Raw genomic sequence first — 27,464 nt, forward strand, 5'->3', positions numbered from 1 at the left:
GTTATTGGAATATGAGTCATTATAACTGTAATGAAGTTTTGACCAAACAATCAATTGAGTCATTCCAACCACGTCTTCGAAAAGTGATCCCTCTTTCTAAAATCTCAAGCTTTATTACATATGAGATAGAGATCTCCTGCTCGCCCGTATCTGATTTCTCTGGGTGCACGCGAGGGGTGCTTTAATTGGTCACCACTTGATCCTCGCGGGGCGATTCGATCGGCTGGCGGACAGCTCCAGATAATGATCTCGCACGAAGCGCGTCAATCGATGAAGGTCGTAGATTGGATTGCCAGCTGCTGGCTGCTGCCTGCTGTAGATCTTGATATGGTTTGGAGATATTTGCTGCTTTGTTTTTGCTGACCAAGATAACCGTATTAGGAGAAAAGCAATTTCGATCGAACTCGACTCGATCGGACTCTTGATCACTTTGTCGAGATGTCGTGATTGCGAAGTGTTGATTGTATAATGGGTTTAATCATCGAGGGGACAGAGGGCTAATTCCCAGTGAGATGACGTAGTGTCACAGGGCTTCTCAATAATCATGATACTATAATCATAATGGTTATAATTGCGGATCGGAGTAATTATCAGTGTACGAGATTGGCCGACTTACCGGGAGTTGGTGAGGTTTGAGATGAATTCCATAATTTGATTGGTCGAGAGCAGGTTGGTTGAGTCGACGTCGATGAGCCGATAGAGTTTGTCCAAGATCTGTTGAAGAAAACAAGAAGTAATTAAAATCCGCCAAGCTGCTAAGTTGAACAACAGCAGCAACATTGATGTCTGTCAATCAACATTTGGATCGGCAGTAGTCGTTTGAATGTGGACTTACCCCTTTGGCGTGCCATATTTGGCAGAACTTTTCATAGGACACGGTTCCTTCGCCGCAAAGCACGTACGCTACCGATTCTATCTGTTCGGCAAAGTCAATCTGTTTCTCGTCCCTGGATGGAAGAGGGAAACAATGTATGCTCAGTTTTTATGGTATTGGATGGGTTAAATCATTGCTTGGTCATAGATTTGGTTGATTTAGCTCCGAAGGACTTATAATTTGCTTAAATTGAGTTATTTGAAATTGACTTCCATAATAGTAATGATAAATCGTTGCGACCGGTTAATCATCAGTTCACGGATGAACCTTTTAGTTTACTGAAGATGAATAAAAAGATGGAAGTTTTGAGTCACATTATGGTGCAAAGCATTTTTTTAATGTTTCTATGTTTGTGATGAGCTTTGATGAGATTTATAGCTGGTGAGTTTGATTAGCTTGAGATTCGAAGTTACAATGTCATCGGCTGTTGATTGTTTGCTGATTTTTATTCCAAGAAAAAGTGTGATCATGTTCATGAGTAAGTGAAATATGTTTTTTGAATTTTTCTCAACATTGCAGACTAGTGTTTTGGAAACGACGTGCGTTACGTCATGGAGTTATGTAGGTACTAGGTGTTTCGCGACAGTCGTAAATAAATGCGTTGTGATTAAGTGAAATGAGGGTCAAAGTTCTACCGAACGTTTAGCTGTTGAAAGTTCGGTAAAAAGTTACCGAAGTCGTTAATGATTTATAAGTGTGTACTGAACCATTATTTGATGAAAAAGTTTAGAGAAATGATTTTGATGCTTTGGAAATAAAATATGGCTCACTTTTCCACTACATCCGTTAATAAATAGCATACATATTTCGAGATGAACTTCAATAGTTTTCATATTGATGGACTGCAATACTTGTTTTCGTTTCGTTTCTTCACACTGAGATAGTTAAAAATTGGTTCGATATGACAGGTCGAAAATGGTTCAATTTTGAGGCTATGTCGATCGGTGGATAGATATAGGATTAACGCTCCTATAGTTGCGCTACTTTAGTAGTGTAGAGGCAGCTAACGCGTGTTTTATTGCACACGCAGATGGCCTGATTGTCCGTATTTTTTGATCGTGCAATTTTTTTCGATTAGTTTATTTGATAAGGCTCAATCGAATTAACTTTACAGAGCCGAGGATTCTTGTTCACTATACAAAACATCTTAAAACTGTAGTCAAAAGATACAACACAATAAACACTTTATCTTCCGCTATTCAAAAAGCCTCCTCCATCAGAACGGGAGCCGCTTCCAGTGGTTTCATTGTATGGCAGTATCGCCAACGGAGGCCAAAGCACTTCCATTGCAGCAATGGACGCAAAACGTGGTCATCACTCACACACTCATAACAAAACGGTTGCTTTCCAAAGTCGACGACACATCAACCGAAAGATTTGCTGATGAGGAACAATGAGTAGGACCACACAATGGGTGCTGCCGAGTAAACAGACGATCGCGTGACACACATCAAGAGTGGTCTGCTTCTTTCGATAGCTGAGTGAACACTTATCGTACGATCTGATCCTACTATTTCTACTAACTGTCATCGGCTAACCTCTCAATCCCCATTCCTACACCAAACAACCCATTTTTATCGCATTCTCTCTCACTCGCCAACTGCCAACATTCTTTCATTAGATCGGCATTATCGAGCTACCAGTTCCCTTTCAATTGGCCTCGCATTAGCCTAACACCCATTATATTTAACCGTTACCTATTTAATTATGTTTCTAACATAAATTATGGCTGCCCTGTCTCTATGACATTCGATCAATTAAAAAAATATGTACAAATGTTTCCAATCGGTGGCCCTTTCACCGCAACCCTTTGAAGAAAGCGCAAGAGTGACAGTATTCGTGATGATTGTGTTCGGTTATAAGCAAGTTTTGGTATTAGGGGAAAACGAGGTAAGACAACCCCCCTTAGCTTAGCTTAAAGTAATTTAATCAAATCTATACAAACAGATTTTCTATGGAAATCGGATATATACACACTTAACAATAATTCTCGAGCTCTGCATATAGGGTTTTTGATCTAGTTTCCGTCCTACTAAGCACAACCCGTGCATTACCTCTCTTTTCTGAACGAGTTTAAACAAAAAAGGGAATATTTCTGTCAAAGATTACTTTTAAATTTATTCACCTTGCCATTGTTGGATTTGATAAAGAGTCACAAATTGTTGAGATATTCTTTAAAATCTAATACTGCTTCTTGATTCTAAATTCGTTCTACGAGTTTCAATTCCGTCCTCACACATTGAAACGTCATTAGATTTTCTTTGTCCTTCGGATAAACGTAGAAAAAGGGGATTCGCTAGGAGCGCTTCTTTTGTTTTGAGAACAATGAGCGTAAATATTCATACAATGCACTCTAACAGGATTTATGTTGTGTCTAATGAACTAACGCATCGGAACAAACCTATTATTGATTTGTGCAAGGTGAAATCTTTGATATTATTGATCTTTTCTGATCGATAGAACGGAAATGGGCGATTACGACGAAGTAGCGCTCTACCCTAACCGAGCACGGAATACTTATAATTTACTGAGAATTCAGCAAACAAATATTTAAACAGTGATTCAGCACTGAAGAAAACTGAAATTTCGGCCTGTATCATATTTTTCCCAAAATCCGGGAACACTGGATGCCGAGCACCGATTGATTTTACCATTGCTTGTTTATCGAGATTCTAGCATTCATGCACCCTTATTTTTTTCATTGGGGAATATTCGCGTGTTGCGTACAGTGGAAGTGCTTGTGACAATGGACCAAATTATCGGAAGTAGTTGTGGTTATAATTAAAATACATGTTAATTTTTCATTTCAACCGATTACATTTAGCTCAACTTACTTCTTCTGTCACGTAAACAGTTGTCATTGACGAGCACTTGGCTGTGCAAATCTTGGCAATAAAAAAGTCGAGATTTTACAAAAAAAATCTAAGAGTGTATGTAGTGTAGTATATCTAGATAACATTAACGAAAGTTAACGAAACAATCATGTATTTCCGGTTAGGTTGATAGAGGTCCTATCAAGCAACACTAATGTAAATTATATAAAAGCAGAACAACCCATTGTATCGGTCTCTTTTTCCTTGACCGCTCTCGAGCAGATAACACCACTGTAAATATAGGTAAGAATAAAGTGCTAGATCGTACGAGTGTGTTTCACTACATAACCTCCGAATGCCCCCTAGTGAATTGAAAAGACCACGTGCTGCGTACCGATAGTAACGGAGTTGAAGACAGGGCTACCGTTTGTTAAGCACAAGTGAATCGTGAACAGTATCGTCCGCGTACAAATTCGTATCCAGTTTTGAAGACACGTGTCGTGTGTCGTGTAACGGAGTGGAGTGAAAAGCTACCGTTTGTACAATACGAGTGAGACGCGATAAGTGAGGTTAAAAATGACCGAAGAAAACAAGCCCGTAGTGACGAATTTCGGATCGTTCGAGAATTACGTCGCGGGTGACGATTTCGAGGTGTATGAGGAAAGGATGATTCAACACTTTCTTTTGCACGACATTCCGGAAAATAGAAAAGTGGCGTTTCTTTTGACGCATTTAGGTATGGACACTTATGCTATTCTAAAGAAGCTCTTGCAACCAGTGAGTCCTAGTGCGAAATCGTACGCCGAGTTAGTGACGGCACTGAAAAAAACACTTCAGGCCAGATGTGAATAAGATTTCGGAGCGCTACCGGTTTCATCAAGCGGATCAAAAGGCGGGTCAATCGGTGACTGAATATGTAGTGGAGCTGAAAGCTCTCGCGGAAAAGTGTGAGTTCGATGCGTTTTTGAAAGAAGCGTTACGTGATAGATTCGTGTTCGGTATTTACGACAGCAGGCTTCGTACTCATCTGCTAAAGCAGAAAGATTTAACGTTCGACAAAGCGGTGGAAGATGCGCTGAACTGGGAACTGGCCGAAAGAGATAATAAGGTGCGTGAAAACGTGTTAAGTGCCCACGTGGTGCGATCGGGTAAGCCCAACCGAAATAGAAGCAAAAGTCGTTCGAAATTTGCTAGTGGCAATGGCGGTCAGAAAAATCAAAATTTCCGAAGAAAAATCTGTGACAAATGTGGTCGTGATCATGAACAAGGCAAGTGCCCAGCGAAAAGCTGGAAATGCTACGCGTGTGGTAAGCAGGGCCATACGGCAAACGTGTGTTACAGCAAAAGTTCAAATCAGTATCGTAGTGGTAGTCGAGAACCCAGGAGGAACCAAACCGTTGGTACGGTTGATGCTGGTGAGGAGCTCGCAGCAGAAATCGCCAACCTCCGGATGCAGCTGAACTTGGTGGAGAATGAAACTCCATTGAGAAAAAGCAGTGTGGTGACGGAAGTGTTATTCGTTGAAGGTCAACCGATTGAATTCGAAATAGACAGCGGGGCCTGTGCTACAGTGATAAACGATCGGTTGTATCAGAAGTGCTTTTCGAACTTACCGCTGTTCAAGATAAACGATGAATTTTCAACCGTGACGGGACAGGGTATCAAGGTGATCGGAGGATTTAGTGCAAATGTGTCGAAGAATCAACGTGGTCCGAGTGAAAAGCTAGTGCTAGTGGTGATCGAAAGTAACAAGGCTTTCAGACCGCTGCTTGGACGTACATGGATGGACGTCATGTGGCCCGGATGGAGGAGTAAGTTCAAGGAGAGTATCGTGAGTATGAACCATGTTGAAAGTTCCCTTGTTGATTCCATCCGATTGAAATATCCAAACGTTATTTGTAACGACAATACTCCCATTCGAGATTTCGAAGCGGAGGTTATCATGGAAGATAATGTAAGTCCTATCTTCCACGTGGCATATTCACCTCCTTTTCAACAACGCCCTGCCATTGAAGCGGAGTTGAACCGGCTTTGTGAGGAAAATATTTTGAAGAGAGTCTCACATAGTAAGTGGGCTTCTCCCATAGTAGTTGTACCCAAATCCAACGGGAGTTTGAGGTTATGCATTGACTGCAAAGTGACGATTAATCCATATTTACGATCAGAACATTACCCGTTACCGAGAATCGACGATATTTTCGCTCGACTGGCGAATTGCACATTCTTTTGCGTGATTGATCTTCGGGGTGCATATCAGCAGCTGAATGTTTCAGAGAATTCGCGGCAGTTTCTTACGATTAATACCCACGTTGGACTTTTCCAATATGTTCGATTGCCATTCGGTGTGGCAAGTGCGCCATCGATCTTCCAAAGCTTTATGGATCAGATTTTGGGGAACGTAGAGGGTTGCGTGTCCTATCTAGATGACGTACTAATTGGAGCAAGCACGTTAGAACAGTGTAGGCGTATTTTGGATCGTGTGCTAGAAATTTTGAGCCGGTATAATGTGAAGATTAACATGGAAAAAAGCAAGTTTTTCTTGGAATCAGTGGATTATTTAGGTCACACTATTAGCAAAGATGGCATTAGGCCAAACCAATCAAAAGTAGATGCAATTGTTAATGCCCCCTCTCCGACAAACATTAGTGAACTGCAATCATACCTTGGCTTGTTAAATTACTACTCGAAGTTTATACCAAATATCTCAGCAGAGTTGAGAGTTCTGTACAGATTGCTGCGGAAAGATGTACAATTTGTCTGGGACGCGGATTGTGAAGAGTGTTTTTCAAGAAGCAAACAGCTCATTTTAGAGAATAACTTGTTACAGCTCTATGATCCTCAAAAACCGATTGTAGTCGCAGCAGATGCAAGTCCTTATGGTGTGGGTGCTGTCTTATCCCACATTGTAGACGGAGAAGAAAAACCAGTTCTTTTTGCCTCGTGTACGTTATCTCCTGCTGAAAAGAATTATTCACAGCTTCACCGGGAAGCTTTAGCAATAATTTTTGCTGTAAAGCGATTCCACAAATACATTTACGGGCATCGCTTCAAGCTGGTATCAGACTGTGAGGCGTTGAAGGAAATTTACCACCCTCGGAAAGGAACATCAGTGATTTCGGCGTCTAGGCTACAAAGGTGGGCGGTGATTTTGTCCATGTACGACTATGAGTTTGAGTACAGACCAAGTCGATGTTTGGCAAATGCTGATGCTTTGTCCAGATTACCAGTATCTGAAGGAACAGATATTGAGGAACTGTCCATAAACGTGTTGGAGCAATGTCCTGAATTACCCTTGAAAACAAGTGATGTAGCGGATTTTACGGCGAGAGATGAAACTCTTGCTCAAGTGTTGGATTTTGTACTGTCGGGATGGCCTAATCAAGTTCCGGTAAAATTGAAGTATTATTTTAATTTGCGTAAGTCGTTAAGCTGCCAAGACAATTGTTTATTTTACGGTGATCGATTAATTATTCCGAAGATTTTGCAAAATATTATACTAAAGATGTTACACACTAATCATGATGGCATTGTGAGAGGAAAAATGTTAGCTAGAGGTTTATTTTGGTGGAAAGGAATGCAAAATGACGTTGAGGATTATTTTAAGCAATGTGAAGTGTGTGATCTAAGACGAAGTGTTCCAAAGGAAACGGTCGTGTCCAAATGGCCAAGTTGTGCGAGCCCCATGGAAAGAATCCATATTGACTTTTTGACTTTGAAGGTAAAAAGGTGCTATTGATTATTGATTCATTCACTAAATTTATTGAGGCTACAGTAATGAACGGAACTAACGCTAGTCAGGTGAATGAGAAGTTGGACGATTTTTTCAAATTTGTTGGTTTGCCAGAACAAATTGTGTCCGATAATGGACCACCGTTTAATTCGAGTGAATTTTTACGATATTGGGAATCGCTTAATGTCAAGGTAACAAAATCACCAGTGTACCATCCGCAATCAAACGGAGCAGCTGAACGAGGAGTTCAAACGGTGAAGAATTTTTTGAAAAAACGATTATTAGATCAACAGTTGAAGAAAAAATCATTGTCACGAAAACTAAACGAAATACTTGCTTGGTACAACAGTACACCAACAACTGTTACTGGAAATCCCCAAGTGAATTAATTTTTCGTTATAAACCTAGAACGGTCTTAACTACCATAAATCCAAAGTTTGTATCGTATGACAAAGAAGAACAAGAAGTGAAGAACAGTAAAAGTGTGAAATTTGATGAATCCCAAAACGAAGAATATGTATATGATTTGAGGAACAGTGAACGCAAAAATGATAATTGTAATCCCAAGAAAGACTTTAAAAAAGGGGAAAAGATAATGTACAGAAACCATTTGAAGGAAATCGTGAGATGGATTCCAGCCATAATTGTGGAACGTATTGGTAGTTTAATGTATAAGATAAAGTTGATTGAAAATGGAAGCATAAAAAATGTACATGAGAATCAGATAAGATATCCAAGTTCACATGTTGATAAACATCTAACGAAATTGCCGGAGAAAATGACAGAAAATGTAACTTCTAAACGTAAGCGAAGTGAATCACTAGGAGATTCACCACCAAGTAAAATTCAAATCGATATGAAACGAGAAAGAAGTGAATCCATGAACGATGAAATTTTCCTCAGAAGATCAATAAGACCAAAAAGATTTCCGGACAGGTTTAGATTTGAAGATTACTGAAAAAAGTAATTTCATGTTAAAAAGGGGAAAGTTGTAGTATATCTAGATAACATTAACGAAAGTTAACGAAACAATCATGTATTTCCGGTTAGGTTGATAGAGGTCCTATCAGGCAACACTAATGTAAATTATATAAAAGCAGAACAACCCATTGTATCGGTCTCTTTTTCCTTGACCGCTCTCGAGCAGATAACACCACTGTAAATATAGGTAAGAATAAAGTGCTAGATCGTACGAGTGTGTTTCACTACATAACCTCCGAATGCCCCCGAATAGAACATGTAGTATATCTGAAATATACTGATATCAAAAATTCATGCAAGCGTTCACTCGTTATGACCTTTTTTTTTAAAGTGTCAGTTACTCCGAATCACCCTGTTCTTCTGATGGAAAACTGCGATATTGTGAGGTTTTAGAATAGTAAATACCACTTACCCCACATTATTTGAAACCGTAGGTTAAGTGGAAATACGAGGGAAATGATGCTTTGAAGAAGCATTTGTGCTTAATATAACTTGATACGTGGTAGAACGGACTTCAGGGTAAGTCAAGTTTGTATGGTGGATCACAACCTCCTTATCTACACTGCTCTTTCAATCTGTATTGAAGTTCCCAACAACTGTGTCAAATTGAATCACGTGCACCTAACTAATAACAAAAGATTTAATTATAGTAAAGAAGAGGAGCCAAATTTATACAACTTTTTAATAAGGAAAATCCCCAAAGGCTTGGTAGCCATCATATGAAGTAATGAAATTGTGTTGTTAGCGGAATGCTTAAATAAAACAGCAAAATAAGGCTATCTTCCATTTAATTCAACTTAATAAATTTTGGTATCCATGACAGATACGTATTTCGACTACAATGTGCAGTCTGCATCAGTGTCATTACCACTAAAAACTTATCAAATTATAACTCCCTTAAGTTATAGAGCGGTTGTGCTGAAATCAGTTCAGCCATCGCCGAAAAAAGTGAGTGAGTATTACCATAGAGGTAACTCTAAGACCACTGGGTCCCGAAGAAAATCATTATTATTTTTGGCTCACTCAGTACCAGAACAACGGTCCCAAGCAGTCCCAAGCTATTTCACTCACCCCTGCATGTTCTGCATGAATCCACACACCCCTGATGTTATCTGTCAAACTTTCATAGCGAATCAAAACAAACATAGTGTAGTAATAGAATTTCAACTAGAATAGGGTACGTTAATCGTTTGCTTGGGACCAATAGGCTACTAAAGTGGTGAGCCAATTTAAAATCGTTAGTTTCGTATTGATTGTTGGTATTACTGTTTGGTCTGGATCGGACTTACGAGTGGAGTGTAAAGACTCTTTCTGTCCAGATTGCAATGTGCACTTGAGGCCTTCTTTAGTTCTTGGTCACTGGAATAAAAGTTCACTTGCACCGGGTTCTTAAATTCTTCCGCAATTGTATGAAGGGCACAAACTAACACCGAACTTGTTCGTTGTGTGGGTAGATTGATACTAATTTATAACTGATATCTTTATCTATATCCGATCGGTATTTTAATAAGGTTCTACTGGAGATAGAAACACGTAAGCTGGAACTTGTTGCACCCACAACGGTTGAGCGATCGCCTATACTTCTTCCGATCTCATCAAACTGAGTCAAACTAACTCTATGTTTCCGGGCTTGAACGATCGTCGGTCGCAGTTATTAGTTATGATCTACGGGCTTCGGTGCCCTTAGAGCGACCGTTTTTGCTTACGGAGCTGAAGATCGTGGGTTCTATCCCAGGCCCATTTACATTACTGAGTTGATAGGGTCGCATGATTTGCACTATCAGTAATCAATTATTGCAAATCTTATTCGTGATTTTAACAACGATCGCATCACTCATCAAGGTGAATTCTGATCCATCGAAACCTACGGTCAAATGTGTGTGATCTTTGTGGGGATGGGCAGAGACGTTGATAGAGACGCGCAAAGAAAATTTATGTCAAAACAGCAGGGACCTTTTGACAGTGTCACTGGCAACCTTGTTTCTTCGAGTGGCTTTAAATGACTTTCATACAGTGCCACAATGCTGTTGAAAAAATTTGAACGTTTGACCGGAACTGAATAATAATGAAGAGCGCGGCAACATTTTGCAAAAATAAAGCGAAGACGAGAGATGACAGTCGCTCAATGACAGCATAACCATAGAAGTAACTCTAAGACCAGCAGATCCCGAAAAAACGTGCTCAACTTTTTGGCTCAGCTCTGGTACTATCTTCGGTCCCAAGCTAATCGATGCACCCCTCGAAACATTGGAAAATCCACGAACCCCTCATTTTATCTGTCAAACTTTCATAGCGAATCAAAACAAACATAGTGTAGTACTAGAATTTCGACTAGAATGGGGTACACTTAAAGGGACCAATAGGCTAGTCAAGTAGTGAGCCAATTTAAAATAGTTAGTTTCCACCGGTATAACTTTTATCATATTTTACTGTTTTGCTTTGCAATCATTTTTATTACCATAAAATTAAATAAAACGTTCCGGTTTGAAATTATTTTTTTATCACTAATAAATGTTGTATTTAATTGAATCAACTTTTTTCATCATTAAGAACAATACTCCTTTCTGGTGAATCGAGCGAACAGTAATGTTTATTTACTTTGCTCGTTTGGTTCAGTGTTTACCGGTTCATTTAGTTCTTTTTGCTTCAGTCTATGCGTGTTTCTATTCAACGTCTCTGGGGACGGGGACAACAAAGGTCACTCAATCCTTCCTCGCTGCTCCTGAATATAGCCTCGCTGAAAATGTCTTTAAATTGAAAAATGGCCTCAACACGCTTGGCTTTTATAAACGTCCCTTAAAATAGTCTTGAATACGTCAAAATAACATTCACACTGTTAAAACTCTACAAATGGCATCACAATCGCTAAACTAGCCCATAATAAAAAAAAAACTTTAAAGCCCATAATTATAAAAACAGCTTTAGATTAGCTTTAAATGACTCACAAAATCATTGAACTGACAACTTTTATAATAACCTTGAAAACGACGCCTCTTACCCCAAAAGGCCTGGGTTCAATCCCCACCGCCGGGATTTTCTGAGGCATAACATCTCTGATCACGTCTTCCTTCGGAAGGGAAGTAAAGCCGTTGGTCCCCTGTTCATGAGTTTATGGGTCGATAGGTAGGGTCCAGGTGTGGGAGCTGTCCCCCTGGCGTTGGTAGCATTGGTACTCAGTACGGAAAACAAGATCCACGGAAAACAAGGAAAAAATCGCTATTTTTTCAAAAATTCTGATCATTTAGGAAGCAGGCGTCTTCTGCAAAATAGTTCAGACCAAGGCCTTTCAGGGTGAAAGACTAGCGCAGAATTCGCTAACTTTGTGAAGCTAGTGACGCTTGGTAATGGTGAATATTTAATTTTGAAATTTTCTCACTACGTGGCGCTAGTGTATATGTAAACTTCCTGTACCTATCTATAAGCTATATTTTGAAAATATATTCAGAGCATATAGGAAGTCGTTGTTTTCGGCAAACTTTTTCTCGCTATATCTCGAAAGCCTGACCATCTAGGAAGTTTCCGTAGACGGTTGAGCGATAAGTGCGCCGGGGTGGATACGGAATTCTGGTTTTCGGTGGGATGTAGGAGCAGCGCTGTTTTCTGAAGATTGTCATCCGGGTTCTCGTGGGTATGCTCTGTTTTCCGAGCCGGAAACCAAAGCACTGAGAACTGTGTTTGACAATAATCCGGATGCGGAGCTGTACACCAATTTGCATAGCTTCGGGGGGTACTTGATCTATCCGTGGAGTTTTGAGAGTGCTCCCGTACGGAATGTGGACGCTCTGCGGCAGGTAGGGGTAAGTGCAGCGAGGGCCATGTGGCATTATGGACGACAGAAGTATAAGGTAGGATCAAGCGCGGAGGTTTTGCGCTATCAGGCCAGTGGAACTAGTATCGATTATGCCTACCATCTAGGAAGTTGCCGTCTTTAGTAAAGTTGGTCTGATGACTAAGGCTTTCCTGATAATAGACATGCAATCGCTGTGTAGCGAGAAAATTGTGAACTAATCTATCTTCCATCCAGAAGCTTTCAGGCACCTGAACAAGTTTTCCGAAGACAACAACTTCTTACATCTTTTTATTTTGTATTCAAGAGATATTCAGCCTTGGACAACTTCTTAGCTGATCAGAACATCCACGTGATGTCCACAGAATTTTGAACTAACCTTAATTTAGAAGACTTGATCAGACTAGCACACAATTTCGAAGACTTGATCAGCTGAACAACTTTCCCGAAGACGGATTCTGTATAAGAAAGTCAAGATATGAAGATATATTTCATAGAGAAAACTGATTTGCACATTAACGCCATATATTGAGAACATTCCGAACTAGTGTTCTCTAACCATTCGGCTTTGACCCACAGTAGCCTTCTATATGGCCAGGATGATATGGTATTTTATGTGGCCTAGGGTTCTTTTAATTTCGTGATAAAACATCATCAAATAAAAATGAAATTTCCAGAAAATTCATGTAGTTTTTTTTTAGTTTTATATAGTTTGATTAAATTTCACATTAAGGTTAGGATAGCCTCTTAGCCCATCCTTCCCTATACAACATTGACAATATTTTCAGACGGCGAAAAAAATCAAACTGTTTAGCCACTTTTGGTTCGGAACGGATTTTAGCATATGAAAGAACTATGTTTTGACGATCAATGAGGAAAATTTCAACATATCTGGTTCATGGTGCTCCAGGAAAATAAATTTTTAAATAGGATATTTATTTGGTCAGGATATCAAGATACAGCTTGTTATTATTTAGTGCTTCTCAGCATTAATAGTAAGTAATATAACAAAGAACTGCCCAACAATTGATTGCAATTTTGATTGTTTCAATAACCCAGAGGGTCGCCGTATTCCCCGTCCTCCCCTACTAATTTTACCCAAGTAACATTTCATGTTTTATGATCGTCTGAAGGCAGGCAAACAAATTCAAATAAGCGTTTCGACATATGTTAATCAAGGGATAATTATATAATGTCCTACTCCATTCACATGTTATGTACCATGCATCTGGCTTGAATGTGCATCCAGGGCTATAAAAATCAATTATGTTTGTTTACCAGCTTTAAATCGTATAAAAGTTACAACAGTTCCATGGAACCAACGCAGTCATTCCTCAATCCTCTTAACAACTATACAGTGCCGTAATGAATCGGAAAAGCCTCTTTCCGACAGTCATAACTTTCCTCCTAGCCGTAAGCTGCGGTTGGTCAAACATTTACGAAGGGTAAGTTCGAATTTCCTCCCAGCAGATTCAAACAATTCTCATCGCATCCCAATCCCAACCTCTTGCAGTTACAAACTGTACGAAGTGAAAATCAAATCTGGCCACGACGTCCAGCTTCTGCTATATCTTCAGCACCACCGTCCGAGCATTGATGTTTGGGCCCTGAACAAGATCGGTCCCAAACGGGTGCTAGTCCCACCGAACCTCCAGAAGACGGTCGAATCCTTCTGCACCGACTATCACATCAACTACACCGTGCAGGTGGAAGATTTCGGAAAGTATGGTCTCGTGGTTAGTTGCGGGTGAATGCGATAATGCTGATCGATCGGTGTTCGTTTCAGGAACAGTACGACCTGGAAGACACCTTCGCTGCAACTGGAAGAGCCAACGTTTCTGAATAGCTTTCCCACGTACGACGAGATCAACAACTACCTGGTTCAAGTCGCAACGGAAAACTTCGAGTGGATTCGGTTCCGTATCATTGGTTGGTCCGTTGAAGGTCGACCAATCCGGGCGATCACGATCAATCCAGATAAGGAGAAAACGATCATCGTGGACGCTGGAATTCATGCGCGAGAGTGGATCACCGTGTCCACTGCGCTGTATCTGATCAAGAAGCTGATCGAAGATGGCGATCAGTATCGGGTGTTGCATGAGTACAAATGGGTGATCGTTCCGCTGGTCAATCCGGATGGTTACGTTTACTCGATGGAAACGGATCGCTACTGGCGGAAGAATCGTAGACGGTTGAGCGACAAGTGCGCCGGGGTGGATTTGAACAGGAATTTTGGTTTTCGGTGGGATGTAGGAGCAGCGCTGTTTTCTGAAGATTGTCATCCGGGTTTTCGTGGTTATGCTCCGTTTTCCGAGCCGGAAACCAGAGCACTGAGGACCGTGTTTGACAATAATCCGGATGCGGAGCTGTACATCAATTTGCATAGCTTCGGGGGGTACTTGATCTATCCGTGGAGTTTTGAGAGTGCTCCCGTACGGAATGTGGACGCTCTGCGGCAGGTAGGGGTAAGTGCAGCGAGGGCCATGTGGAATTATGGACGGCAGGAGTATAAGGTAGGATCAAGCGCGGAGGTTTTGCGCTATCAGGCCAGTGGAACTAGCATCGATTATGCCTACTCTGTTGGAATAGAGCTACCATTTGCGATGGAGATTGCTGAGTATGGTTACAGTGATTTTCAACCACCGCCGAATGCCATCTCGCAGATTGTAAAGGAATCATTCGTGGGCATTAAGGAACTTGTTTATGCAGCGCGAAAGCTTAATCAAGCCTACAAGGGTCGTTAAAAACAAGGGTGGTATTATCTTCGAAGAGCATTTTGCAGTGTTTTGTTCGATGAGATCAGCCGGGATTATAATAATGTGTTAATTTTTACGGCAATCGAACATGTTATAAAGACGAGAGAATGACGCTTCCAAATGTGACTATTTTTTTTTGCTAATTGGAAAAGTATTGAATCCGTTCGATGGCCTCACATTTAAAGTATCATGTCTGAAGCTCAGCTAATAAAGCCAGTATAGGTGGATAACCACATTGTTTTATTATTTAAAATTTCACGCTGTTTAAGTTGAGCGTACTCAAACACACGGTCCATCCGAAATTGGTCGCACATGCTTATCTCCCGCGTCGAGAGCTCAGCTTGTTGAGTGCGAATGTTCAGCGATCTTAATTCCCAGTGTCCACAGATTTTACTGCTCGATCAGTGCTTGTTTGAGGCTGCCATAAAGCCACATATGCGTGGGTTGACAGACCGGACGGCATAAACAGTGCCCAATTGTCGAAAGGTACCTCAACACAGAAGAAGTCCGTCCGATTTGGACTTAAGTATGTGTTTTTATTTACAGGAGGCTCTCAAGTTCCTCTCGAAAGCCAAGGGAAACCCAGAAAGGTGGTTAACAAAGAACCGAAAAGAAGTGAGTCGTTCCACACACTGAGGGGTCCAACTTTTTTTTTTTGACAATTCCCAACCGAGCGGTGTGGCGCTTAATTGGCATTCGAATTAATTGTTTTCCGTTGTAACGAACGCGAGGCGGTATTATTGCTGATAATTATTGTTTGGAGTGACGAGGAAGCTCGGCTGGTCAGTCAGTGGGTGAAGAATGACAGAAATAAGCCGGTCCTCGAGGGTATAAATCGATGGTCACTTGTAGCTCAAGGGATTATGTCATGACGCCGCGCCGCCACTGCCGCACCGGTCCAGGTTTGATGTGTGTGAGGTCAAATTAATGACCGACGAGGGTCCATCCCCACTGGTATGCTAGGGACAGAGCGCCGGGAGCCCTTTATTAGTGGCTATTAAGGTTTAAGTATAATTATGGACCATTTGGTTTGGCCAAAGTGATTGGTTTTTGAACACGTCAATCCAACTGGTGCGCAGTAGGCTTGTGTTTTTCATTTTATCGCTCACTAAGCTGTTCACACTCTCCCTACAAGAAGTCTGAAGTTGTTTTTCTGCGCTGACGTTGCGTTGGGCTTGTCACATGAAGAACCCTTCGTAGTCGTGTCGTGTGTGAGGGCTGCCTGACTGCTGCCAACCGTCATACCTACCTACATCTGACTGACGGCGGGTTCAAGTCAAGTGCGTTTCAACTCGTGTGCCAGTGCTCGCAATACGCAGTCCTTAGGTAGCCCGTCCGAGTCACCACAGATCAAAGCAAGACATTTGTAATTGCCACTTTGTGTGATGTTCAGTGTGCGATTCCAGTGTGGAAATGACTGACATTATGTGATCGCTGTTGCTATCTTAATGTTCGGAGTTGATATTTCTTAGTGGCAGTCACGTAGTGGACACGAATTGTCATAATAATGTGTCTTCGTAATAAAGTGTACATTTGAGCGTTTCGCCCTTGAAGGTGGAGCATCGGTTGGAAATGTGGCAATTAAACCGATCGCACGATGCCTTTCATATGCTTCCGGCGCGTTGTTGCTGAATTTTGGAAAGCTTTAAGGGTCCGTTCAAATATTATGTAACGAAAAAAAAGTGGATTTTTGAATACCCACGCAATATTTGATAACGGGATATTTTTTATTTTACAGATCAACTTAGTAAGAAGTGTATCGAAAAGTAGCTTCAAATATCTGTCACGTTGTTTTGCGTGTGTTTGATTGCGGAGGGTTCTCATTGTTTTTGTACAGATATAATACTTTTTATGTCGAAGGATAGCCCAACAAACAGTTTGAGCTGATTAAAGAGTGAATAAGCTATTTTTTAACTGAAGAAGCATATTTTGGCCTGAATAGGCTCTTATTCAGCTTGCAATGTTTGTTGGGAGTCGCATTTGTCTTCGTTTCTGTCGTTTTCTTAGTTTTATTTAATTTCGCATGACAGTCTTCGTCGTCACGAGCTTTGATCGGTGATACACCATCAATATGTTCCTAGTGGTCGTAGTGGTTTGTGGTGAAATGAGGGGCTCGGTGATCAAATGGCAATTGTTTCTGTTTACTGCTTTTGCTTAAGATCCTACACATTACAACAGAGTTGCGTGGGTTAAACGATAACAACAAAAACAACGAAAACAACAAAAACGACGAAGAAAATAGTTTGCATACACTTGGAAATTTCTATAATTTGCATATAAATTATATAAATGTAATGCATTATGAATACATGATTTATGTATGTATACATGATTTATGTATGGACTATGGCGGAATCTATTAATATTTAGTGTGTGCAGTGTAGAGGGATAGGAGTATGATTTTTACAGCATTTTTAAGCATTTTTTATGTACTTTCATATTTTAACAAATAACGCAATAGTAAAAATTCACCATATATTCTACATAAAAATTATGGATGCGCTTGTATGAAATTCATCTGCAGATTTGCTTATTTATTTATTTTTTCTGTATAGACGCTTTCAGCCATTGACTGGTTCGCTTCTAACACAGCATTGCTGAAGATCTCTTTTCCATCATATGTATGGACCAAAAGTTATTAATGATTCAAGGCACTGGTATTGATCATGCCTATTCGAAGCTGTGTGATTTCCTTTGTAAACAATCACGCATTGATGGATCCACTGGCTTCGGTGTCTTCAATGAATACTCAACCACCTTCCGGAAACTTTAGGAACCTTGTTCCATTTATGTTGCTGAGCTAGCAGCAATTAACTTCGCATTGGGGATAACCAGAGAGGCACTCATCTTACTTTTTTACCAAAAAATGGAACAGATGTGTGCGTGGGTCGAAAGATAACTTAGAATTACCTTTGTATGGGTCCCCTCACATTGCTTAATTCCAGGCAATGAGAAGGCGAACTCTCTTGCAAAGGTGGGCGTTCAAGAAGACGAGATTTTTGATAGAAGAATTTCACATGATGAATTTTTCCCATTAGTACGTCAGAGTACTTTTCTAAGTTGGCAAAACGATTGGACAAGTAATTCTTTTGGGTAGTGGTTACATTCTATTATTCAAAATGTTTCTTCGCGAGCAGGGTCAAAGGTCTGGATGATCAAGGCTTATGTCTAACCACAACTCGCTAGACGCACGTCTCTATAGAATAAACCTCGTGGACAGCAATATATGTTGGTGCAGTACCGGTTATGATGACATCGATCACGCAGTTTGGCATTGCCCTGGTAATGACGCCTCCAGAGTACGACTGTTGCATACCCTATGTTTGTCTGATGTTAGAGTTTGATGTGATCATCCCCTCCTTTCCAAACAATTTCCCGCTATTGTGTCCCAGTCTTACTATCCTCCTGTTTCTGTGCTACTTGCCCCTGCATAGCTAGTGAATTTTTTTTTTAACAAATTCACAGTTCCTAATGTTTTTTGAAAAAAAAACTGCGGAGCTCTTGGATCAGTTTCATTGATTGACCTCTTTTACGGATGTTTTGGACTTACCAGAGGATGGTCCCATGGCCATTTGGTTCCATGTTTTTGTCATGACCCCAAATTATTTCTTATATCGCAGTTCCACATGCTTTCGAAAAAACCGTAGAACTCTAGGATCAGTTTCATTGATTGACTATTTTAATAGATGTTCTAGATCTTGTGGAGGACGGTCCCATGACCTTCTAGGTACATGTTTATGTCACGACTGCAAATTAATTTATATATGACAGTTCCAAGTGTTTTCGAAAAAACCGTGGAGCTCTAGGGTCAGTTCCATACATTGACCACTCTTACGGATTTTCGGATCTTCCTCAGGACGGTCCGATGGCCATCTGGGTTCATGTTTATGTCACGATCCCAAATTCATTCTAATATCACAGTTCCTAACGTTTTCAAGAAAACCACGGAGCCTTAGGATCAGTTTCGTGAATTTTCCACTTTCACGGATGTTTCGGATCTTCCGGAGGACGGTCTCATGGCCATCAAGGTCCATGTTTATGTCACGATCCCAAATTCATTCTATCATCTCAGTTCTTAGTGTTCTGTAATGTCGGCCTAAATGCCCCTAATTTGCCCAATGGTATAGACTGTTCCAGAAAGTATAAGCACACTTTCAAAATAACAAAAAAGTCATGTTTTTTTTTAGTTTTAATAATTTTATTTGGCAAATCATACTTGTATTTGTATTTCAAATGATATTTTACTCTCGTTTATTCAACATATTTAATCATAGCCAAGACTCCTAACTTTTCCTCGAACATTTTTTTTTCCTTTGGTTTGTTTTTTCCGTCGATCTTGTTTTCCGTGCTGAGCACCACTGCTACCGACGTGCCAGGAAGGCACCCTCCCACACTTGGACCCTACCTATCGACCCATCAACTCATGAACCGGGGACCAACGGCTTTACTTCCCATCCGAAGGAAGGCGTGATCAGAGATGTTATGCCTCAGAACATCCCAGCGGCGCCGACTGGGATTAAACCCAGGCCTGCTGGGGTGAGAGGTAATCACGCTTACCACTACACCACCGGCACCGTTTCCTCAAACATGACCCATTAGCTTCTGCACAGTGGTACTTCCCACCATTTTGACCACTTTTGGCCAATCTTTTTTGAATTTTTGGATGTCGTGTGCTGGTTTTATTAATTTTCGAAGCTTTGCTTTGGTTAAAGCCCAAAAAGTCTCGATTAGCCGTGCCTCCGGGCAGTTCGGCAGATTCATGTCTTTCGGCACGAAACATACATTTTGACTTTTGTACCATTCTAAAGTGTCCTTTGCGTAATGACATGACGCCAAATCAGGCCAAAATACTACTTGACCTTCGTGCTGCCTGATCATCGGCAACAATCGCTTCTGGCGACATTCCTTAACGTATTTCTGAGTGTTCATCGTCTCCGTTGTGATGTACGGACTAGATGTTTTGACACACTCGCATATTGCCTGCCAAACCATAACCTTCTTACCGAATTTTTCGGTAAAAATTGCCTTCTCCGTTTCGGGGATGTCTTTGCCTTCGCTTACAGCATAGAATTGTGGTCCGGGAAGCATTTTGTAATCTAGTTTCACGTACGTTTCGTAGTCCATAACTATACACCCAGAATTTCGACACAATAACGAATCGTAGAGTTTGCGGGCCCGTGGTTTCACGGACGCGGCCTGTTTTGGGTTCCTTTTGGGTTTTTTTCTGCTTCCGGTATGTTTTTAGCCCAAGTCTTTCTTTGGCACGCATGACGTTACTCGACGAGGTCCCTAGTTTTTTCGCAAAATCCCGAACGGAAGTCGCTGGTTTTCGTTTGTAGGCATCCCTGATCTTTTTATCGATATCCGGACTTACAGGACCGGATTACCGGCCACTCTTCGGCGCATCTTCAAACGTACACTGTTCTCTATATTTTTTAATCGCAGTTCGTACCGCTCCGACGCTTACACCCTCTTCCTTGGCCAATTTTCTCAAGGAGAGTCCGCTCACAGTGCACCATTTGTGCACGATACTTTTTCGTTGTTCCGGAGTAAGACTACGCATTTTGACAGGAAACACAAAACTGAGCACTTTGTTGATGCTATGTCATTCAGAAATGAGCAAACAAAAGGACGCACCGAAGGTGTAGACGGCCTGTCAAGCAGCCAGTATGGGTTCCGTAAGGGCAGATCCACGGTGCATGCCATCCACGAGGGGCATTCGTTACTGCGCGGTGCTAACCTTAGATGTGAAGAACGCGTTCAACAGCGCGTGTTGGGGGGCGATAGCCCGCTCGCTACACCAGCTCAAAATTCCCGGAGGGCTGTATAAGATTCTGGCAAGCTACTTCCAGAATCGTGTGTTGACGTACGACACAGAAGATGGCGAAAAATGCGTTAGAGTCACCGCAGGAGTGCCACAAGGCTCCATCCTGGGCCCGGTGTTATGGAACGTCATGTACGTTGGACTGTTGAGGATAAAATTCCCGGTAGGCGTGAAAATTGTAGGTTTTGCCGACTATGTCACGCTGGTAGTCTGCGGGGAATCCCTCGAGGAGGTAGAGCTGACAGCGGCTCACTGCGTCAGGCTTGTGGAGGAATGGATAAGAACCAGGAAACTGGAGCTCGCCCATCACAAGACGGAAGTGGTCGTAGTCAACAATCGCATGTCAGTACAGCATGCGACGTTGACAGTCGGCGGAAGCACAATTAGGTCTGTGTGCTCTCTGAAACTCTTGGGAGTTATGCTCGATGATAAGCTCAGCTTCAGCTGCCACGTCGAGTACGCCTGCAAGAGAGCGTCTATGGCTGTGGGGGCATTATCCCGTATGATGTCAAACAGCTCGGTAGTGAATGCCAGTAAGCGCAGGCTCCTCGCCGGGGTCGTAGTATCTATCCTCAGATACGGCGGCCCTGCGTGGGCCGCGGTACTGGATATTGACTGCCACAGGCAGAAATTAGAGAGCACACACAGGCTAAAGTGCTTGAGGGTGGCCTGTGCATACCGCACTATCTCGAGAGAGGCCGTCTGTGTCATAGCAGGGATGATGCCAATCAGCCTTATCATTAAGGAGAATGTGGTATGCTATGACGCGAGGACCGTTCGAGGGGTGCGCAACAACACGCGAGTTGTGTCGACCGTGAGATGGCAATCGGAGTGGGAAAACTCCACATAGGGGAGGTGGACTTACCGCTTGATACCTTCCGTATCAAGCTGGGTCAACAGGCGCCATGGGGAAGTAAACTTCCACCTGACACAGTTCCTGTCAGGCCATGGCTGCTTTAGGAGCTACCTGTATAGGTTCGGACATGCAAGTACTCCCATCTGCCCCACGTGTGCTGGTGTCGAGGAGACCGCCGAACACGTTGTGTTCGCCTGTCCACGTTTCGAGCCAGTATCGAGCGCTATGCGGAGCGGATACCAGTCCGGATAACATCGTTCCTAGGATGTGTGGTACCACCGGTCACCCACATAGTTTCGGTATTACAACGACAGTGGCGAGCCGAGCAGCAGTTACCTACTGCCCGACTAGATCGTTAGAGTATTGCTAGAGAGGCGCCATAGCGCTACAGCGGCCCCTCCCACGAAGTAATGCCTTCGGGTGGTTCCGGGGAGGTCAAGGGCCAAGCGTACAGGGTAAGGTTTAGTGGGTCGGGAGTGAAATTCTCCCATCCCCACACCCTGAGTTCCTTCTCTGGTGTCTGTGAGCAGATTCCCCCCTGTATAAAAAAAGGACGCAGCCAAAACATGTTGAAATATTTCATTATATTCAAAGTGACCGTTAAAATAAGGTGTGCTTATACTTTCTGGAACAGTCTATAGATCCATAGGCCAACATTAGAGCCATTTCCCCTAAATTGTTTAAAAATGAAAGAACAAGCTCTCTAAAACCATTAATTTAAAAGAGATATATGAAACAAATTTACCTTTGAGGATCTGTCATAAAAGAAACTCTCATATCTAAATAGTGGAAATAGTTAGACATCTAGTCACTTGATAATAAAATAGGGGAAATTGCTCTAATGTTGACCTATTCATCTTAAGATTGAATCTATCTCTATCTAATGACTATTATTGGTTGCTATTGAAAAGTTGATCAAAAATGCTTTATATCGTAACTTATACATGGAAACAAAGTTAGGGACATCAGCCCTAACTTAACCCTATCACATCTTACAACTCTATCCAGTCAAACAAAAACAAAATAATTCCAAATTCCCTAAAAACACTTTCTTCTCTTCTCATTTGCAAATGTGGAGATGAATGTTTCTGTCCAATTAAATCATTCCAGCATGAAAAAAATGGAGATGCCGGGGATCGAACCCGGGGCCTTTCACATGCAAAGCGAACGCTCTACCACTGAGCTACATCCCCTTGGTATTATAATTGATCCGTACAGATAACTGAACATTTTTGTAGTCAAATTTAGGTTATATTAGGGGTTGTTTTATTAATTTACGCCCAAACTGTTTGACAAAGTGATCCATTATGTGACCCGTCCTGTTTAGCATACTCTAAATTTTGGTATAAGCTCAGTTTCATCGTGGTTACAGAAATCAATGTAGAATAGACATCTTGCTATGCTTTGCTGAAATATTTCATGTCCAGATGGAAAGTTTTCTTTAATCACAAATAAACAAAAAAAAAAGCAAATAATCAACCAAAACAAACTATTCATTTAAGGAAATGTCTCCCATCCACACAGACACCACCGCCGCTGGAACATGCCAGCATATTGTGCCAAATGACACTGCGCGCACAGCGGCATCGGCTTCAGGTGCTCGATAAAGGAAGCGAAAGATTTATGGCCCAACCGTCGATGGATGACGCTTGGCTTAAAACACATGTCATGTCCTCTACGCCGGCCGTCGCCGTCTGTCGGGTGGTGAGATCTTTCGGTTAAGGTGCACCGGGGTTTTTGTGGCAAAGTTGAATCGAATCCACCGATGTATCGACGTGACGTGAAGTGGTGCCACCGAGAGTTAGAAATTGAATCAATTATGTCAATTAACAACTTTGTCGGAGGTTCCTTGTTGGTGCCGAGCGAGGACCCGTTTTTTTTGCTATTTACGCCTGGAGCAAAGTTTGGATTTCATAAGTCTCTCAGCCACCGAGGAGTAGGTAGGTACTCTTTCGACAAGAAGCTGTCGAACGTGGTTAGAGTGGACAACTTTTCAGCCTTTGTCAGGCGCAGGTGTAACAAACGCTTTATGTATGCCACACTCGATGTGGTCGTCAGCATCCTCGTGGGCCGATACTGATCGGCCAACGACCGGCAACAAGTTTGACTAGTGTTTGTTTTATATCCCAAGAGCTCTCAGGGCTCTCCGACTTATTGGGAGGATGGATGAATCGATCCGTTTTGATTGGCCTCACGGCCCACGGACGGAATCGGCAGGGTGCTGACTTGTACGAGACCACCGGGAAACACCTGAATGCGGTCAAACAAGTGTTGCTCGCGCTTTTATCGCACCCGGAGATATAGATCTCGGCTTGGTTGGAATTTGCTCTAATACGAAACAGCAGCCAGCAGCATAGATTGATGGAAATCATTCCGCCAAGGATGGCTATCGGGTGCCTGTCCGAGATGGACGCCGCAGCTTCCAGTAGCAGTATAGCATACCGGGTGGCATGCGAAACAGATAGGCAAGAATTGACATCAGGGGTCGGTGGTGCTCGGGGAACGTGTTTGTGAAGTGCGCAAAAACCTCCCAAGAGAGATTCGAACCTGTCGCCTGTCGATCGATCTATCTCGGCTCGTTGCCACAAACGGAAAACGGCACTGGACATGTTTTAATTACCATTTTCGGGCAGGGCAAGGGGTATCGTTTGTCAAGTCAGCGGGAATTTTATTTCTTTATTTTCACCGTTTCGGGATGGGATATAGGTGGGTATATGTTTCTGATGAAGATATTCATATGGATGTGTTATTTTCTGCTCCAGTAAGATGCCAAACTGAGGCTCAGAAGTGAACTTTACTTTTAAGTTCAAAAATTTAAATACGATATGGTTTAACAAATAGCTCCATCAGACTAATCCTGATTAATGCCTCAGATCGTTTTCAGTTAATCCTCGTGGGATTAACCCAACGTCACCTACAGTGCGACCAGCCAACATTTCCAGTAATGTCACAAGCTTCCAATGCAGCGTGGGCTAACCGTTGCATTTTATGAAGCCGATCCGATCATTTCGGGAGATTATCCCCGATGACCGGCGGCGACCAGAGCAGTGGGACCTCACCGCCACTAATCGACTGTGACGGTGATAAATCTTTCTCCCCGGTCCTCGTTGGTGGTGGAGGTGGCGAACCACGAGACGGTTATTAATCTCGCTTAAATTGTTTTCGCCACAAGCCAGCAGCACAAAGTTCATATGAAAAAGGCTTCAGCAACCAAGCAACGGATTCCAGCTCAAATATGGGATGAAAGTGCGAAGGCGGGTTCGCCGATTTAATTTATGGTCCTCCCAGGGATGACGGTAATCCAACCCAGAAGAGCCAACTTGGATGGTATACCACCACCACCATATCAACGTTCGATCTGTAAATGCACTTTTGTGCTTCACTTTTCGGAAACGAGCATTGGTTTACTCCCCTTGTTTTATAAGCCGAGCGCGGGATTAAATAAATGGGTACAATGAAGAGCCGAGTCTCACAGGATCAGGTATTAAACGAATATTCCAAGCCATCATCATAAATCATATTTTCCAAAGTGCACTTGGTGCCGACCCTCCCATCTGCTGGTCGGAGGAAAACGCGAAATGCATGCTCATGTTTTACGAATGTGAACTGTCGTGCATTAATTTCAATATTAATTTTTCTCCTGTTCAACAACGGGGTCCCCTTCCCCCTTTGTCATGTTATGGAGTGTGGCTCTGGCCCAGCTTCGGCTTCTCGGGTCTCCGGAATATATAAATGGGACCAATCGAAACTGACAAATTGAATTGCGTGCCGAGGGAATGTGCGAGCGTGAAAGGAGAACTGGTGCGGTCCAGCTTTTGAAAGAAATACGTGTTCATTTGGCGCAAAACTACACGGGTACTCACTTGTTCCCGACTCTGCGAAAGGAAGAAGGTAAATCGGGTTGAAATATTTGATCAACTAAGTAAAAGTTTTATGGTGTCCTAAGTAAGGGCGAAGTTAGTAGGTTCAACATTATTACCATTTAAAAACGGCGCCATAATTATGTGACGGCTATTTATGATATGCTTCTTAAACATAATTTTAAAATTATTAAGTTGAAGTTAGGGTTCTAATCTAAAACAGTTTTTGTATATTTTGACTGATTTAATTTCGTGTGACATACCTTGGTCAGAATTACCATGCTATTCTAAATAATTGGAATTATCGCTGGAAGAATTCTGGTTAGAATATTTTTTTTTAAATTCCATATTGGGTATATTAATCGCTGCTTTCATTACTTTAATCTTCAATACTACGGGCTCACTCAACACGCTTGTCAACTGGTTCTTATATGGTTAGTTACTCTTCTATCATCAAATATTGTCATCTCACCGAAGTAAAACATACATTCTCGTAACACATTATTAATTGTAAGCTCAGCGGCCGATACCATCAGTGAAGAAAGCTTAAAAAACGGCACAGTTTTGATGACTCAGCTGGATTTTCAATTTCATTACAACGTACTCTGCCGAAACAAGAATGTAAACAAACTTTATTAGAGTCAAATGGGTTCGAGCACTGCTGGCTCAAAGTTTTTGGCGGGATTCATAATCAAAACATTCGATACATGAGAATATTTTCAAGCAGTTTTCCCAATGGAATGGGTCCACAGTACCCAGCTTTAATATATTATGATAAAATAGTTATTAGGAATCATCCCCAAAGTTCCCTTGGATTACTCCTTAATATTTTCTTGGAATTATCCTAACGATGTTCAAAGAATTCCTCTCATTTCCATGGAATTCTCCTTAGAATTACCATGGAGGTTTACACAGAACTGCGTTGGAATTACCCTAATTCTAGTCAGAATTAGCTTGGGACTCTAGTCACAAACACCCTATTTAGAGTTACCTAGGAATCCTTCTCAGAATTTTCTGTGAAATTCTCCGCACAGCTCATCAACATCATCCTCCCCATGCAATTTTCCTCTCAACTAGCATTGAATTGTCTCAGAACTACATTTGAATTCTCCTCAAAATTCATGAAAATTCACAATTCTCCTAAAACTCTAGTCAGAATCACAAAAGAAGCCGGGATAACCTTGGACTCCTGGATAGAATTATGCTTATCAGAGTTATCTTCGAATTATCCACAAAGATCTCTTTTGATTCTCCTAAGGATTCTCCATAGAGTTCACCAAAAATGCTTGCTTCAGCTGAAGTTTTTTCATTACTTTTTAATATAGAATGCTAACGTAAAATCCAATTGAATTTTCAGTTAACCCATCGTAAAATAGATAGTTCCTATCAAAATGCATTTCATTAGTTCATTATGATGGCTACCAAGCCTTTGGTTTTTGGTTTTGATTTTTCTCCTTTAGTTTACTTATATCTTTGGTTTTTATTAGTTAGGTAGGTTCCGATTCAACACATTGTAGTTTCATTTTTATACCAGTGATCTTGACTTGTTTACCTTTGGGATGAGTACTTACGGGGGTTAGATTTTGATAAGTTCTTTAGTGGGAATGACACTGATGAAGACTGCACATTGTAGTCGACATACGTATCTGTCATGGACACCAAAATTTATTAAGTGGAACAACCCAATTTCATTAGTTCAATATCAATTTTAAGATGAGTTAACTGAAAATTCAATTGAATTTAACGTAAGCATTCTATATTAAAAAGTAATGAAAAAGTCACAAAAGAGCGATATATCCCTGCTTAGGGTTGAAATTCTACTCAGAATTATCTGGAGCACCTGGAGTTCTCGACACAACTACTTTGAAACTATTATCAAAATATCTTGGAATTTTGATGAGGGTTACCATATAATTCTAGTCCGAACTAACTTGTAACTTTTGTCGCAATCAATCTGTCCGGAATTATCTTGGAATTCATCTT

The 27,464-nt window shown here is 41.6% G+C and overlaps 2 protein-coding genes and 1 non-coding gene across 3 annotated transcripts in view; 1 reads left to right on the forward strand and 2 right to left on the reverse strand.

The window, feature by feature from the left end:
* Nucleotides 1-27,464, reverse strand: part of Nox (NADPH oxidase) — a 242,636-nt gene that overhangs the window by 67,752 nt on the left and 147,420 nt on the right. The window contains exons 3-4 of the mRNA XM_065227471.1: nucleotides 836-947; nucleotides 617-714 (exon numbers count right to left, since the gene is read on the reverse strand). Of these exons, the coding sequence (XP_065083543.1) occupies nucleotides 617-714; nucleotides 836-947 (210 nt within the window). The remainder of the gene's footprint in view (nucleotides 1-616; nucleotides 715-835; nucleotides 948-27,464) is intronic.
* On the forward strand, nucleotides 13,551-14,929 carry LOC135705792 (carboxypeptidase B1-like). The gene is made up of 3 exons (XM_065227644.1): nucleotides 13,551-13,630; nucleotides 13,699-13,908; nucleotides 13,972-14,929. The coding sequence occupies exons 1-3, from the start codon at nucleotides 13,551-13,553 to the stop codon at nucleotides 14,927-14,929; spliced, it is 1,248 nt and encodes a 415-aa protein (XP_065083716.1).
* TRNAA-UGC (transfer RNA alanine (anticodon UGC)) lies at nucleotides 22,743-22,814 on the reverse strand. The gene has a single exon. It is a non-coding gene; the product is annotated as a tRNA-Ala (tRNA).

The sequence above is a fragment of the Ochlerotatus camptorhynchus genome, unplaced genomic scaffold (assembly GCF_037179485.1).
Source record: "Ochlerotatus camptorhynchus isolate MF236.1 unplaced genomic scaffold, CSIRO-AGI_Acam_v1.1 ptg000274l, whole genome shotgun sequence".
In the NCBI taxonomy this organism is placed as follows: Eukaryota; Metazoa; Arthropoda; class Insecta; order Diptera; family Culicidae; genus Ochlerotatus; species Ochlerotatus camptorhynchus.